The sequence below is a fragment of the Aulonocara stuartgranti genome, assembly GCF_965226115.1.
Source record: "Aulonocara stuartgranti genome assembly, chromosome: 6".
NCBI classification, from domain to species: Eukaryota; Metazoa; Chordata; class Actinopteri; order Cichliformes; family Cichlidae; genus Aulonocara; species Aulonocara stuartgranti.
This window is the reverse complement of record NC_138944.1, coordinates 19,931,477-19,947,743: the sequence shown is the minus strand read 5'-3', so window position 1 is coordinate 19,947,743 and position 16,267 is coordinate 19,931,477. Positions and strand designations below refer to the sequence as shown.

The following is a 16,267-nucleotide window of genomic DNA, read 5'->3' as shown; positions in this document are numbered from 1 at the left end:
TTCATTACGTTTTGATATCTTATAATATTCATTAAGTTGCCTTATTATTACAGTCAACTGTATGAAAGCACAAAGTAAAATTTAACAAATACTATCCAAATAAAATTTCTACTAGTCTATCTGTAAACACACACACAGAAACACTCACATGCTCTACTCACTTGCTCTGGTGGGGAGTGTCCGTGCTGACGGAGTAGTGTCGCACAAGCTTGTGCTTGGTAGCTGCAGTGTGGTCCTGTGGTGGGTGAATTAGTATGTGCTCCGGTGAGTATTCGGCTGAGGAGGGGGTGGCAGGGTGGCTGAAAGTGCTGGCCCGGCGGCGGAAGCCCTGTGGCTGAGCATCCCCGGATAAAGAGGAGGAAGAGTGTGACAGCGGCAGAGAAGTGTCAGTGTGCTTCAGGTCTCCTGTTGAGTTGTGACACCTGAAGATAATAAAAAGGAAAGGAATAAAAATTCATGAATGCAACAATTTCTACACAAGTCTAAGTTTATGATATGCACCACATAGTGAGAGAAAGCTTAATGTGATTTTAAACTTAATCCAATGTACCGCTGAGCAGAGAGTATACAGTGGGTACAGAAAGTATTCAGACCGCCTTACATTTTACACTCTTTGTTTTATTGCAGCCTTTTGCTAAAATCATTTAAGTTCATTTTTTCCTCATTAATGTACACACAGCACCCCATATTGACTTGAACAAGTTCTCACCTTTAAAGCACTGAGTAACCCGAGATATGAGGTAGCCTTTGCATATAGGAGCGTTTACCTGAGAGGGCTGGTTGATCGCTGATGAGCAGGCAAAGGATCATCTAAACAGGGCTGATCCTGGCTGCTGTTGACAGTACAAATAGATGAGCTGCTCTCACTTCCCTCGCTGTTCTCCCTTTGAGCTCTGGCCTTGCTGCTTCCCTGCCATTAACAAACACACGTGTGTTAAACACATGGTTTTTACCTGTGAGCAAAAATCACAAACCAAGACACACAACCTTCCCAACCAATTTCTCAGTGCTTTACTCTATATGTAAAGACTAAAAACTGCTAAAAATAAATATTATAAATATGAACTCTCTCATCCTAACGGGCTGCTTTTTTTCCTGTTACACTGCAAAAACAATGAATAAAATAATGAAAATATATTAATACAGGTTTGCATAATCTATACTTTCAGCTTTATTTCAGCCCCGAACTGTTCACTACACTTTATGTGTAAACTGAGCCACTCTGTCAGTAGATATTTGCTGTGCTTGTTTTCACTCCAAGTCCTAAGCTTTTTTTATCTTATCTTCATGTGTTCTATTGAGCTTTTTATCTAAGTGAGAGGGATGGCAAGCAATTAGTCTGATAGTTTATAGGTCCTCATTTAATTTAAAAAAATATCCAAAGCCTGAAACTGAAAATCAAACACCTACCTATGAATTAATATCAATGTACAGCCACGATTTATTTCAATTTATATAAAATAACAGCACTTCTTGCATGTGGAAAAGCTAAGCTAAATGACTACAACGGTGTAGCACTCTTTGGGAGTGTGGGAGTGGGAATTGTTAGGTACCCACTGTTTTGCACTTTTTAAACACCTACATATTAACATGGGAAGCACACACATGGAGAAAGACATTTATTATAACAACTGTATTTGCTTCTTACCAAACCAAAAGGTCAGGTATGTAATTTGCATATAGTCACATACCAGAACATACTTCTGCACACAAACCAAAACAGAAACCGCACTGTTACCTTCCAGATCCCCTCCAGGGACTCAGTGAGAGAGCGCTTGGCTCGGCTCTTGAACTCCTCGAGTCGCTGCCGGCTGCTACTCTGCTGCTGTGCCTCCACAGCTGGAGCGACATCCTCACACATCTACATACACATAGAGGCAGGAAAAGACACAGAAAGCAACAGTGAGCGAGAGGAAGGGAGGTCCTCAGAGGCATGCAATGACGGCAATTTGTGTGTGTCAGAAAAAGGGAATTTTGTCTTTCCTTAGAGGACCAGTCTTTCATAGCAATAATGACAATAGAGAGGAAATGTAGGACTTAAGAGTGTGTTCTGCTACAGAAGTGCATATGTATTTCATAGGGGTGTCCAGTAGGTACCTGTTTGCTCTCCTTCTGCACTGTGTGCTGATGGGTCTTCTGTCTCGCTTCATACAGATTTCTCAAAGAAGCCATTATCAACTCATTCTCTTCCTGATCACTCTTAGGACGAGCCCTCTGGACAAACAGACAGATTAATCAATATATTTGATGAGTTTTTGTATATATTATATATACTTATTATATATAAATGATGGAAATATGTAAAAATTATGTTTTTTGTTTTCTGTTCTGTGTCCTGTTCTTTTTGTATATGTGTGTTTTTTTGCTGCTGATACAACCACATTTCCCCTTGTGGGACAATTAAAGGATTATTCTATTCTATTCTACTTATATATATATATAAAATTATTATGAGAAATGGAAAGTTTCAACTGGAAAAAAAGAAAAATCTAAAATTGATCACAAGTCTGTTTAAGCTGGTAAGTTTCAGAGAACTCATCTGCAGAAGTTTACATTTGGAAAATAATTTTTACACCTGGTTCCCAAAAAATGGTGAAATCGAGGTACATTAACACCTACAGCACAGTGAGCTAATAAAGACATGCTTAGCTCTGTTGGGTTGCAGTTTTACTACACCACCAGCAGATGTTAGCTAAGTCACACAGCACAATGTATCTGCATTATTACTCTGGCAGTTTCCTTTTAACGTGCCTGCCCTTCCAATAAATACCATCAGCAGACCCCATTAAAAGTACTCAAGCCCATTACTGAAAACAAAACAAAAAGCTAAGCAAGGTGAAGAGAGAAAAAAACACTGTAAAGGCAAAACTGAGAAATGAGGTGGCAGAAAAATTTAAATTATCTGTGAAGAAAGAAAAATGTATCTCTGTGAATCCCCCTCAAAAAACTTGTGAATCCACATTCATTTATCCACGATAAACTTCGATGACCTTGCTTAATAGGAAGTTTTCATGTTACAACCACCTGAAGGGAAATTTAAACATTTACACCGCGCCCTTCAGGTCAACAGGCACAACAGGCTCATTACCATAGTGTTTTCAAAGACTGAAGCTTGATCATCATTGTCCAAAGTGGCCAAATGTTTTTGAAGCTCCAGTTTAGTTTTAGATGGGTGTAGACCTGAAAATAAAGAAAATACAGAATATAAACACACTACAAGCAAGCCTAGTCTCACTAGAGATTTGTTATACAGCAGCTTAGACAGTCCTAAAAGCCTAAATATAAAGAGTTGTACACATCTACAACATAGAGACACCACTTATAGCTTTAAGGACACCTTCTTACCTTCTATGCTCTCACAAAGCCTGTGGAGCTGCTGCATCGGGCAGCTGTCACACTGCTGGCTCTGAGTCTTTGCATTTTGCTGCAGGGCGGCCACAGAGAACGCTTGCTTCAAAGTCAGCATGATCTCGTCCACCTTAGAAGAGTGAAATAAAATTATTTATTGCCCTCTACAAGCTTCAGTGTTTTTAGGCAAATATCAAATAAATATTAGGATGTATGTCTTTTCCCCAACACTGTTATTGTCAGAGCAATAAATGCTTCATAATAAGTGTTAACTCCTAAATTCTTGGTTTGTGAAACCAGTTTTGTTCAGTTTGTTTAATTTTAATAGCCAAATCCCCGGAGAGCATCTGATTTGCTCCTTTTCTATCCCCAACACTAGAACATCTCCCTTTGAGTGTACAAGGTCTTTAACAACACTAAAGGGAAATCTAGCTCTGCAAACAGGAAAGCAGAGCCACTGCACATCTGGAATCAAAACTCCAGCTCCATATGGGAACAGACATTATGTAATGTTCATTTTACAACCTGTTAAAATGAACTCTGGCAGCTGATGTTTAACAGAACAAGTGTCTGATTCTTTCAAGAAATACAGTATACTCACAGCGCAGAGCTAGCTATCATACAGTAGCTTTTTTTTCCAAACCAAAATTGAGTACTTGGCACACTATGAGTCAGTGGAGCCCAGATGCACTGAGTCATAGGTCCTATGATTTACAGATATATTTAATCTGAAGTGACAGAAAAAAAGAAAACACTTGTGAGAAATTTCACCCTCCTGCCTTCTGGCATTTCATTTTAAATCCAAAGCAAACTTATTGACTCTTAAATGAAGTAGGCTGATCAAATCCAAACACTGAGTGGGAGGGACTGATATTAAAAAAAATCAATGGGTAAAATTCTCCTTTTCAGCACACATTCAAAATTGAAAAAAAAAAATGTAGCTGCACCACTTCTGTTGTAAAAACTCAACAGCTGGCGATAATAACACAAAATGACACTGCGCTAGTGTCCAAAATCTTAACTGTGACTCAGTTATTTGGAGTCTGTTACATGGGAATATTGAATGAACTGTGTCTGGACACAAGCAAGAATCCTTATCAACTTCATGTCTCACCAGTGATTCATCTGTACACTGGAAGACATAACACACGAAGTGGCAGTTTCCCCCTTCCACGGTCTCCCTGCAAATGAAGCCGAAGTGATCCACATGACGAATACCCTGGAAACAGACAAATAGTGGGTTTAAAAAAAAAAAATCATAATCATAGTCACGCTTGAATAGTAGTAGGACTGTAGCGATCATACCTGTGAGCAGAAAGAAATTTCTTTGAAGCTCTTCTCTATTGCAACTTTCTTAGTGTCTGGACTAACCAAGAAGATCTGAGACCTGCCCACCTAAAACACAAAGAAACACAAAGAAAATACAGTTAATGCATGTGTGTTTATGACCTTACTAGCTTTCTTTCTGTAGTGTGTGACAACTGTGGTGTGGCAGTGACTACAGTTATAAATCTTACTGACAGAACTACTTAACAGAAGTTACATACAGTGTTTCCTTAAATAGTGTCCAGGGCCAACATTTAGTTAAATGCAGAAGGAAACAGAATGCCTGTGTTTTCACAGGCTTTTATTAGAGGTCGCAAATCACTCTGCTTACTGGATTAAATACTACACAACATTTTTTGTCTGTTGCAAATTATTTAAAAGGGGTAGTGAATAATTATGAACATATCAATAGAAATGTCAGACTTAGCCAAAAGCCTACTATTCATCTGTAGTCCGTGGTAGGTCAGACAAAAACAAAAAATAAGAAAAATAACACACCATCATACTATACAACAATACAGCCCTGACAATAAATATATATAAACTTACAACATGAAGTACAATAAGATAACACAGAAAAAGAAATAAATATGAATGCATATAGAATTAAATATAACACATATGTTAATATGTGTTATATTTAATTCTATATCTGATTAGTGAGTTACAGAATTATGTCTCTTTTTGTGAATAAGAGCGACACAGCAAACTACACAATACAAATTATGACTGCCATCCTTTGCAGTGTATGTGACTTCATTAGGAAGGAGTAAGAAAATGAATGAAAAGGAAACCAAAGTCGTTTTTTCTTCTTCTTTTCATCCAGTATGACACAAAGATGAGATAAAACGAATGACTGCCGTTCACAAAGACCTTTTTCATTCCCAAACTGTCATCCAAATCAGGCCATAATTAGGCTTATACCATGTAGACTGAACCCGCCATCGGACAGCGTTGCTAATCATGCACGAAGTTTGATAAAACAACACAGAAACAGCCATAAAGTGTGAAAGCGGACATTTCATTTAATTTTTTAAAAAGGTTTTTATTGGGAAACTTCAGTCTGCCTATGTAACAGTCCTTTTCTTATTTTTTCCCGAGCCTACAGGGAGTGCAGAATTATTAGGCAAGTTGTATTTTTGAGGAATAATTTTATTATTGAACAACAACCATGTTCTCAATGAACCCAAAAAACTCATTAATATCAAAGCTGAATGTTTTTGGAAGTAGTTTTTAGTTTTAGCTATTTTAGGGGGATATCTGTGTGTGCAGGTGACTATTACTGTGCATAATTATTAGGCAACTTAACAAAAAACAAATATATATACCCATTTCAATGATTTATTTTTACCAGTGACACCAATATAACATCTCCACATTCACAAATATACATTTCTGACATTCAAAAACAAAACAAAAACAAATCAGCGACCAATATAGCCACCTTTCTTTGCAAGGACACTCAAAAGCCTGCCATCCATGGATTCTGTCAGTGTTTTGATCTGTTCACCATCAACATTGCGTGCAGCAGCAACCACAGCCTCCCAGACACTGTTCAGAGAGGTGTACTGTTTTCCCTCCTTGTAAATCTCTCATTTGATGATGGACCACAGGTTCTCAATGGGGTTCAGATCAGGTGAACAAGGAGGCCATGTCATTAGTTTTTCTTCTTTTATACCCTTTCTTGCCAGCCACGCTGTGGAGTACTTGGACGCGTGTGATGGAGCATTGTCCTGCATGAAAATCATGTTTTTCTTGAAGGATGCAGACTTCTTCCTGTACCACTGCTTGAAGAAGGTGTCTTCCAGAAACTGGCAGTAGGACTGGGAGTTGAGCTTGACTCCATCCTCAACCCGAAAAGGCCCCACAAGTTCATCTTTGATGATACCAGCCCAAACCAGTACTCCACCTCCACCTTGCTGGCGTCTGAGTCGGACTGGAGCTCTCTGCCCTTTACCAATCCAGCCACGGGCCCATCCATCTGGCCCATCAAGACTCACTCTCATTTCATCAGTCCATAAAACCTTAGAAAAACCAGTCTTGAGATATTTCTTGGCCCAGTCTTGACGTTTCAGCTTGTGTGTCTTGTTCAGTGGTGGTCGTCTTTCAGCCTTTCTTACCTTGGCCATGTCTCTGAGTATTGCACACCTTGTGCTTTTGGGCACTCCAGTGATGTTGCAGCTCTGAAATATGGCCAAACTGGTGGCAAGTGGCATCTTGGCAGCTGCACGCTTGACTTTTCTCAGTTCATGGGCAGTTATTTTGCGCCTTGGTTTTTCCACACGCTTCTTGCGACCCTGTTGACTATTTTGAATGAAACGCTTGATTGTTTGATGATCACGCTTCAGAAGCTTTGCAATTTTGAGACTGCTGCATCCCTCTGCAAGATATCTCACTATTTTTGACTTTTCTGAGCCTGTCAAGTCCTTCTTTTGACCCATTTTGCCAAAGGAAAGGACGTTGCCTAATAATTATGCACACCTGATATAGGGTGTTGATATCATTAGACCACACCCCTTCTCATTACACAGATGCACATCACCTAATATGCTTAATTGGTAGTAGGCTTTCGAGCCTATACAGCTTGGAGTAAGACAACATGCATGAAGAGGATGATGTGGACAAAATACTCATTTGCCTAATAATTCTGCACTCCCTGTATATGTAGACAACGGCCTTTATTTACATCTACCACGACCCCGACCATTATCAGTTTTGAAATTCTCTGAACACAGCTATTCCCCTCCCTGCAGCGTCTCTTTCAATATGCCTTTCTGTATCAAATATTAATAACATAATTAGAGCCTTTTGAGAGGAATGAAGATATTTGATCTGTGTCTCTATAACTGAAGCAAAAGAGAGGCGATGATCGCACTGGGATGAGGCTACTCTGGCAGTAACAGGATGTATAGTTAGTGTTAATAATGTGTCTGTATCTGCTGAGCAGAGCAGGACACTGACCTGTGACTATTTCCTGTCTGTAAAACAAACAGGGAAATTCCTGTTGGCAAGAGACCACTGAGGTCATGAAAATGTCAATTAGGGAGATTCATTTTGAGCAGCAGTCAGCATTTGTTATTGCGGAGTCATTATATTTTTGTCTTTATATTTGTTTTCTTCTCTGCCTTTTTGGCCTTGAGCAACTGGATAAGGGGCTTTATTTTTTTAATCTTGAACAGCAATTTATTGCACTACTAACATACTTTGTATTCTTATGAGTATGAATGTTCTTTGGAAAAATTTTTACAATCAAACTTCCTGTGGATTCAATAAATTTTGGTACATTAATTTAAAATGGTATGCATTATGGGTGATAAATTCAACAAAGATAATGGGACCATGTTTTTTTTTTTTTTTTTTTAACTCAACGTTGAATCTGTAGTCTGGTATTTAAATCTGTTCAGAAAGCCAGAAATGTCTTAATTGTTCTCACAATCAACACTATGCATCTGGAGACCATTTCAGTCAGCATACAGTGATAAGAGGGTAGTGCCCAGAATATGTCGCCAGTCTATCAAAGCTCCGACACAGAGGGACAGACAACCATTCATGCTCACATTCAGACCTACAGTGAATTGAGAATCACTAGTTAACCCAACAAGCATGCATTCGAACTGTGGAAGGAAGGCAAAAAGCACCCAAGCAAGCCCCATCAAGCACATGGAAAACATGCCAACTATTAGGACTGTGCCATATCATTCATGGTAATACCGTTATAAATTTTTACTTGACATAAAAGTGTCATATAATGGTTTGTGTGCAAGCCTTCAATGGCAGTTTAGCACCTAACAAGGGGAACTTCTTCAACAATCTTGAACAAAGAGCAATACTTTGCAAAATATGCAAGAAATCTGTTCCTGCTACAGGTGGAAACAAACTTGTTCCACCACTTGAAGCAAAAAGCACACGATCAAGTATAACCAGGCTGAAGGGGAGATACTAGCAGCTGGCGATGTGTGACCCAAATTCAACAAAATGAGTCAAGCATGTATTGCTAGATACACTCGCTAGTTACAGGAACAAATACTGGAAATTACTGATGTGGTCACATGGTGGCACCTTGTTTGAGTGTGTCATCAACAACAGCATCTCAGTGAAAAAAAGAATGGAGGATAATGCCCTTCATTTACTTACAACCACTACGCCACCGTGTTGACCTCTAATTACACTGTCATGCAATATTTATATAAGTAACATTATAATAATAAAAATTATGCTTACAAGTCCTTAATAGAGAACAAATACAGATGTTTGGAGCATCCAAAAGAGAACTCAGAACACGCCTTCAATTTTATGTGTGTGTGTGTGTGTGTGTGCGCGCGCGCCTTTTCACCCACCATAAACAACATGGTCCTATTCTCCTTCAGGCTGGTGGGCTGCACATCAGCGGACCGCGTCTGAGGATCGGTAGTGTTGCTGTTAGAAATCTCTGGTGAGAGGCCATTCTCATCCAGGGCCTGTAGGCAGGGAAAGCTGGGGTCTCGCTTGAACAGAATTGGGCGTTTCCCAGTGGTTGGGCTCTCTGCTGCACCGTTACTAACAGCGCCACTCCCCAGTCCATTGGATTGGAAGGTTAATGCCCTCTTCAGCCCACCCACCAATCCCCCATCATTTGCCCCTTTATCAGCTGTCCCTGAGCCACGCAGCTGGCTGAACTTCTCGATGCACTCGTCAATCAGGGCAGGAGGGGCTTTCTTGTGAGCAACACTAACGCGGCCGCAGTATAATACCTCAAACTTTTTGGCAAACGCTGTCGGAGACACAGCAGCGGCGGGTGCCATGGAGGTGGTTGTAGTAGAGAGAGCGCAAATCCACGTTTCAGAGGAATCGCTGCCTCCAGAACCCGTGGAAGCCTTGTTGGAAACGGTGGTGATGTCATTGTTGCGTGCCGAGCTTTTGCCAGCCTGCCTCAATGTACTGATGATCTCAGGAACCTGGAAAGATAACGAGAACATCATTAGAAGTACTGTAAGGACTCATTATGTAATTGTAAGGCATTTAGCTAGAAAACCTATTTTTAGACTAATTGCATAAACAGAGACTGCGGAAGAAAACCGAGCTCTTAGTGTCACATTACATCCATTTGAGCCTAAGCAAAGACAAACAACTTTGAAAAAAAGCTTAACTCAAAATGCACAAAATGCTCAAAAACATTTAATCATGCATTTAATCTCTCTTCAATCCCAACCAGCCAAGTGGGGAATTTATTTAAAATCATCAACATTGCCAGCTATACTGTATATGTTCACAGCAACACGAATGATTGACATTCAAACAGAAGTATTTCCAAAACAACATTACAAATTTGAACCTGTACACTGTAAAAATACTTTTACTTTTTTTAATGTATCCATAAAAGTGCAGTACAATAACCTACACATTTCATCTAACAACAAAACTGTCTTTAGGAAATTATAGCCTGTTGACTATGTGCAAACAATGCAATTCAGCACTATGTTTAAGTTTCAGATCTTCAAAGTTAATGTTTAGTAATGCTTTTTTTTGGGGGGGGGGGGATGCTACTTGTGTAAAATAAATTTCATTTGTTCACATGCTTTGACCTGGTGTGGTCCTTTGTTTGTGGACTCCAAAGTCATCACATACATGTTTGAACGTTTGAGTAAAATGTATTTTACACCGATCTTACACTGATACGAATCCTGCTGGGCTCAGACATTTGATATTGCTACTATTATTCGACGGCAATGCTTGCTGACATACTTACTTGTCTTTTTCTTTTGAAAGAATATTTATAACACTACTAATAAAACCCCATGAGGTGCAACAGTAAACATTTCACAGGGAATAACTCATTACTGAGACCTTTACTCTTGCGTGAGTTCAAGCACTACCATCAAATTTCGTCTTCTAATAATATTTTTTGAATCCTTCATCCATATAAATTCATTCAGGGTCACAGAGTGACTGGATTCTACCTCAGCTGTATATAGCTGAAGCCTGCCTACGGGACAACAGGTGGGATACAATGTGGACAGATTACCAGGGGTGACCTATCGCAGGGCTAACACAGAGAGATAGAAAATCATCCATATTTATGGCCAATTTAGAATAACCAATTTACTGAACATTCATGTCTTTTGAGTGTAGAAGGCAGCCAAAGTAGGCCAGCCAGCCAGTCTATTAGCTGACAGTGCCAACCACTGCATCGACGTGACACTTAATGTTTTAGTTTAAACTTCCCTTATTATTTCTAAAGTGGTGATTTCACTGAGTCGTCACACTGTTCATGCATTCAGGTTGCATGTCCACAAACAGGTGGCTGCCTACAGTAGCAACAGCAGATAAACTAAAACAAACACAAAAGGCGTACTTCAAAGAACAACTTTTCCATCCATCGATGTAGATGCCACACCTCACTATGAGCTAACCTGCCAAATGGTGTGAAGAGTATTTTGAGACCCCTGAATAAAGCAGCCCTTGTGTTGTCTTCTGGTGGTGAAAAAAATGCCAAATTGGGACCTCAAAGCAGGCTCTGTACTCCTGTCCCCTTTAGATGCACCTATTTCTTTTCTTTCTGAATCTTCTCGAGTTTCCTCTCTTGCCCTATAAACTGTACCACTGCATTGAGATCTTATGGTAGGTACAATTTCAATCCAAATTTTTACTGGAAAAAGTCTTTTCCTATTCCTCCATATAACTAAACAGGATAACAGAGACAGAAAAGGTGGAAAAGAAAAAAAAAGGAGAAAAAACTGCAATGCTACAAAACATATTATACACTCACAAGCTCACACAACAGAGCAATGAAGAGCACTCCTAGGTAACTTAGACATTATGTTTCAATTTAAGGCAAAATGTTTTAGGTTATCTGTTGTTTGGCCTTGTTGTGCTGAACATTTCAGAAAAAAGTTGCATATTTAAATAAGTATCAAGAATAAAGAGCTCAGAAGTGTCCATCTAAGACATATTTCTGGCAACCTCGCAATTGCAGTTTAATACTCACTCTTTCCCTGGCTCCTCTTAGCTGTGTTGGACTTGGATTACCTCTTAAGGGAAATATCTGTCTCTCAAGTTCAGTTAAGCTCACTAGCTGTGTCCGTTTGGACCGGTTAGAGCTCTGAGGGTTGAGAGGGGACAGTTGAGAACAAATGAACTGTAACTGGGTTCTTTCCCCACACAAAAGCCCTTTTCTGTAGCTACACTCTCCACATTAACACAAGGTCCATTACCATTAGAAGAGTCTGACATGTTGCGTGTGACAATTATAAAGATGGAAAAGTGACACAGAGAGAAATATAAGAAAGCCTAACAAAGCTGGGATGCTGTGTGATCTAGTCGCACAATCGGTGTATCCTCAATACTGGCTTTGTTACATAAAGCTCACTCTTTGACCATTTTCCTATACAGGGACACTCTGTGCTGTTAATTTAAAGCCTTTTCCTGATTACTCACACATCGAGAACGTTCTGTTATCCAGGCAAAACAACTCATTAAGCCACTCAGGTAGCTTAATGTATTTTATGATTCTTGCAAGGCTTATTTTATTTTCTTGCACACACTTTGATTAATGTCTTACTTTATTGCTTGGCTCTAGTTATAAAAGCTATGCATGACCAGAGAGATCAATTCAAACAGCCTGAGGCTTTTCTCTGGATAATTGGTCCCACTTCCTTGTTTTAATCTATTTACAAACAAGCACTGGACAGAAGATAACGCCATACAAATCAGAAAACAACCTTTTGCTGTCTACAGTATATGTCCTTCTCCTATTGTGGACCACACTATCATTGTACCACACCAAGGAACAAAAAGGAGGAAGCAGATGAGCTAAGCAGAAGCAGCGGTTGAGCCACATTGGTGATGTCATTAATGACAGATGCCTGAGCAGCTACAGTCTGACAGACAAACTTCCAGCAAGGTCTTGCCGTGTCTTGCCTCAGCATGAGGTGCGCGCTTTTAGCAAAACAAACACATAACTCTCTGTCCTCACCTGGAAGCTGCTCTGGATAGGTGTGTCAGCCAAATGTGTAATAAGTATTCTGACTTGTTGCCTTTTTCTTTTTTTCAAGGATATAAAAACATTATGAAGGGTTCGAACATAACCATGTATGTTCATAAGTACTGTTCAGTTTTGGGACTTCACTTTTAAAGGTTGTGCACAACACTGCAGCGCTTACAGGATTACCAAATACATTCCTGGGTGACACACCAACAGTTTAAGCTTTCGGATTTGTGTCTGCAGCACACAAGTACACAAAACATTTTGGTCTTAGTGGTGAGAGTTTAAATTAAAAAGACAAGTGCACAACAACTTTTTTGTAGGGAATGATTATGAAATGTAATTACTGACGAGATCCAAAACTATCTCAGTACCCACCCCAACCTGCCACCAAACACAATCAAAGGTAGGAATTCAGACTAGGGCTGCCACAAACGATTATTTTGATAGTAGACTAGTCAGCAGCGAAGCTGAAGCAGTTGCTGCTGACCGACATCGATGGAGATCACTAGCTGCCCGATGCGCCGCCCGGTGTAGGAGGAACTAAGTGCTAAGTAAGTAAGACTAGTCACCGATTAATTTTGCGATTAGTCGACTAATCAGATCGTGCATCCATTGGACGTAAAACGTACAGCTTATTGCACCAGCATCCATCTGCTCTTATATAACTATCATTAGCTTACAGCTTTAAGTGTTTAAGGTCTGTGCTAACTAAAAATAAGGACAAGATGCTAGTTTATTAAATTTTAATGAAATTTGCAGATTGTTTCGGTGAAGTTTAATAAACTCCTTGCTATCTAAAATATAACGGGACACCGGAGTATATTCTCGAGCATCTCACACTTCTGATAATCAGCTGTCTGCTTGACGTTTATTCAGCTGTGTAAAAACTAGAACTTTAATCTCAGCCAAACCGATTTACTCAGGAACAAATAAAATACTGAAAAAAACCAAACAATAACATTTTTAAGTTATCTAAGTGACTTATATATGTTTAACCTGAGTAGCGAAAGATGGTGGTGGGTTTGAAAACGATTTGCCGGGAGTCCGGTGTTCTCACGGGCTCTAGTGAGCCTTGCCCCCGGCTAGCTATCGACCTGGTGGGTAACAGACGTCTCCGAAAACGTCGGAGCACTTTTAAAAATATGTGGTATCTTGATGAACTGAGCAAATATTTGAGGTTTACACAGCTACATTCTTGCCTGAAATATGTTAAACGTTTATTTTGTGACCCAGAAAGAATAATAAGAGTAATATTAAAACTAACTAGCTGCCGCCATTGTTGGAAACTGAGCTGGGCTGCGCTATGAATTCTGGGACAGAGCTACTTCTTCTTCGGGGTTTAACACCGGCTGGCATCCTTGTACATGCAGTGCTGCCATCTTCTGTTTCAGTCCGTTATTACACTCATAAATCCTACTACTTATTCCTGCGTCTTTTGTGATCTTACAAAGCTTCAAACGACGCGTCGAGTATTAAATCAGTCGTCGACGATTTTGATAGTCGACTAATCGTGGCAGCCCTAGTTCAGACTTGCAATCCTTGGCTACTTCTTACTCCCAGGTTTCCAGCTTTTTTTTTGCTCTCAGTTGCATCTAAATGCAGCTAAATACCATCAACTACATTTCTTCTTCTTGAATATATGGCATACAGATACAAGTTAAGTACTGGGTCCAGTTGAATCCCCGCTAAAAAAAAAAAAAAGCACACGAGCAACAAATTTATCCTATAACTAATTTCAAGATTAATTTTTAAAAGATTCTCAATACTGCTGGCTGAAATGCAACCCCAAACCATTACAGAGCCTACATGGTGTTTTACAGATAGCAACAGATACTCACTGTTGTACATCTCTTCTGACCACCTCAGTACACACTGGCAACAATTCAAACCAAATGTTCAAATTTATATTCATAACGCCAGAAAAGTTGTTCCCACTGATTTTCAGTCCAGCTTTTGAGTCATCTGGCATACCTCAGGCTTTTCTCCCTGTGTCTCTTCCTTAAGGATGCCTTCTTGACAGCCTCCATTCCTCTGAGACCATTTCTGATGAGACTGATGCATCTCTCAGGTCCTGTGCCAGGTTTCTGCTGCTCTCCTATATCTCAATGACATGACTTTCAGATACTCTTCATGTGCTGTATATAGTTTTGTAAGCGTTGCCACTTCTTCTTTTGTCCTGCCCTTATCCATTTTCCTCAATTTTTTTAAAGAGAGACTGTACACCACGCTGACATCAGCACATAATTCGGACTGAAAATGAGTGAAAAAGCAGCCAATGTCCAAATAAAAACTGACATACCTTCATAAAGTCTGGAGAGCTACTTGTCAAGGCCACTATAAAAACTGCAATAAAGTCTGAATCTTTGGAAGTAAAATATAGAGATGAGAGCCAAATCAAGACCTACGCACAGTACTATATTTCTTTCAACTACATTTTTGCTTGAATCACTCAAATAAATAACTTAATCAGCAGGGGAAATGAAAAAAATACCCCAAAATGACACTACGACCAACTGCAAACCTAGTTACTGCAGCAGCAATCCATCACAATTAATAAATGCTTTCTTTTTAAAATGTATTTGTCCCTTTACTTATTCAGACTCAAAGATACTTGTTATATATCATTTTGAGTATCTTGTGGTCCTCTCTCTTGAAACAGAGCTTCCTTTCCTCCTTTGACTGTCACTCAATCACACAGGAATCTAGACACCATGTTTCTCACTCTCTGCTTTCTACTGCCTACTTGCTTTTAATCATTCTGTGAAGAGTGAAGTCTGCTATCTGTCCACTAACAACAGACTCTTTGCTTTGCACCCCACCCCCCTTCCTCTTCCTCCTGCTTTCACTGCTCGACTCTGAAACACTTCAACCAACAGATACATTTAGTCCTTGCCAATGGCTCTCCTCCTCCGACTTCTTTTGTGTCTCTCTGTGACAAAAGATACTGAATAGCCACTTCTTTACTGTCCTTGTTAAGACTTTATCTTACTGTATTTCTACACACAACTTGAGTTTCATTTTTTCTGCACTTGGTAATTGATAACCTGTTTAACTGCACGGCATGGCGATGTTATCGCCCTCTTCTACATCAGGTAGTCACTGCCTTGTAAAATGCACTTCACATAACTAGGAGGCAGAGATTCTTGCGTAATTTGGCGAATGACAAACAGCTAAAGCTATATTTATAGTTTTTAGAAGTTTAATGCAGAAATCCAGTAAACAGCTTTCTAGAAATATAGCTCAATTTAAATTTGGTGAATGAAAAGTCAAATTCATTTGTATGTCATCATGCTTTTTAATCTATTCTCATATAACCTTTTGGTGAGTACTCCTCTACTGCTTCCTTCCTCTTCCATACTTCTCGTAGCATGCTAACACATCTGTTTTGGAGGTTTGAAGCAAAGCTGACAGAAGTTTTGCTTGTGAGGGTGCAGCCCTTGCTAAAGGCACACAGCACACATTATCTCTCACAGTGGAACGTTTACATGAAGCCGATCTCAGACAGGAAGGCAGTTGGACGGCCTCAGGCAGTGACCCACAGACTCGGCCTCTCACAGAGGAACAAAACTGAAAAAGTTTGATGTCCCACACCATACCACAATTAAAAAGAAGTACTGTAGTAATGGCCTC

The 16,267-nt window shown here is 39.7% G+C and overlaps 1 protein-coding gene across 7 annotated transcripts in view; it reads right to left on the bottom strand.

The window, feature by feature from the left end:
- tbc1d1 (TBC1 (tre-2/USP6, BUB2, cdc16) domain family, member 1) overlaps positions 1-16,267 on the bottom strand; it is a 51,358-nt gene that overhangs the window by 24,764 nt on the left and 10,327 nt on the right. For 6 of the 7 annotated variants that reach the window (XM_082536185.1, XM_082536183.1, XM_082536186.1 and 3 more), the window contains 9 exons: positions 9,012-9,608; positions 4,654-4,743; positions 4,463-4,567; positions 3,346-3,478; positions 3,089-3,180; positions 2,098-2,214; positions 1,739-1,861; positions 768-910; positions 162-422 (listed from right to left, as the gene is read on the bottom strand). In XM_082536185.1, coding sequence (XP_082392311.1) covers positions 162-422; positions 768-910; positions 1,739-1,861; positions 2,098-2,214; positions 3,089-3,180; positions 3,346-3,478; positions 4,463-4,567; positions 4,654-4,743; positions 9,012-9,608 — 1,661 coding nt within the window. Of the gene's footprint in view, positions 1-161; positions 423-767; positions 911-1,738; positions 1,862-2,097; positions 2,215-3,088; positions 3,181-3,345; positions 3,479-4,462; positions 4,568-4,653; positions 4,744-9,011; positions 9,609-14,608; positions 14,921-16,267 lie in introns of those variants that run through there. The other variant, XM_082536187.1, reaches the window with a different exon arrangement.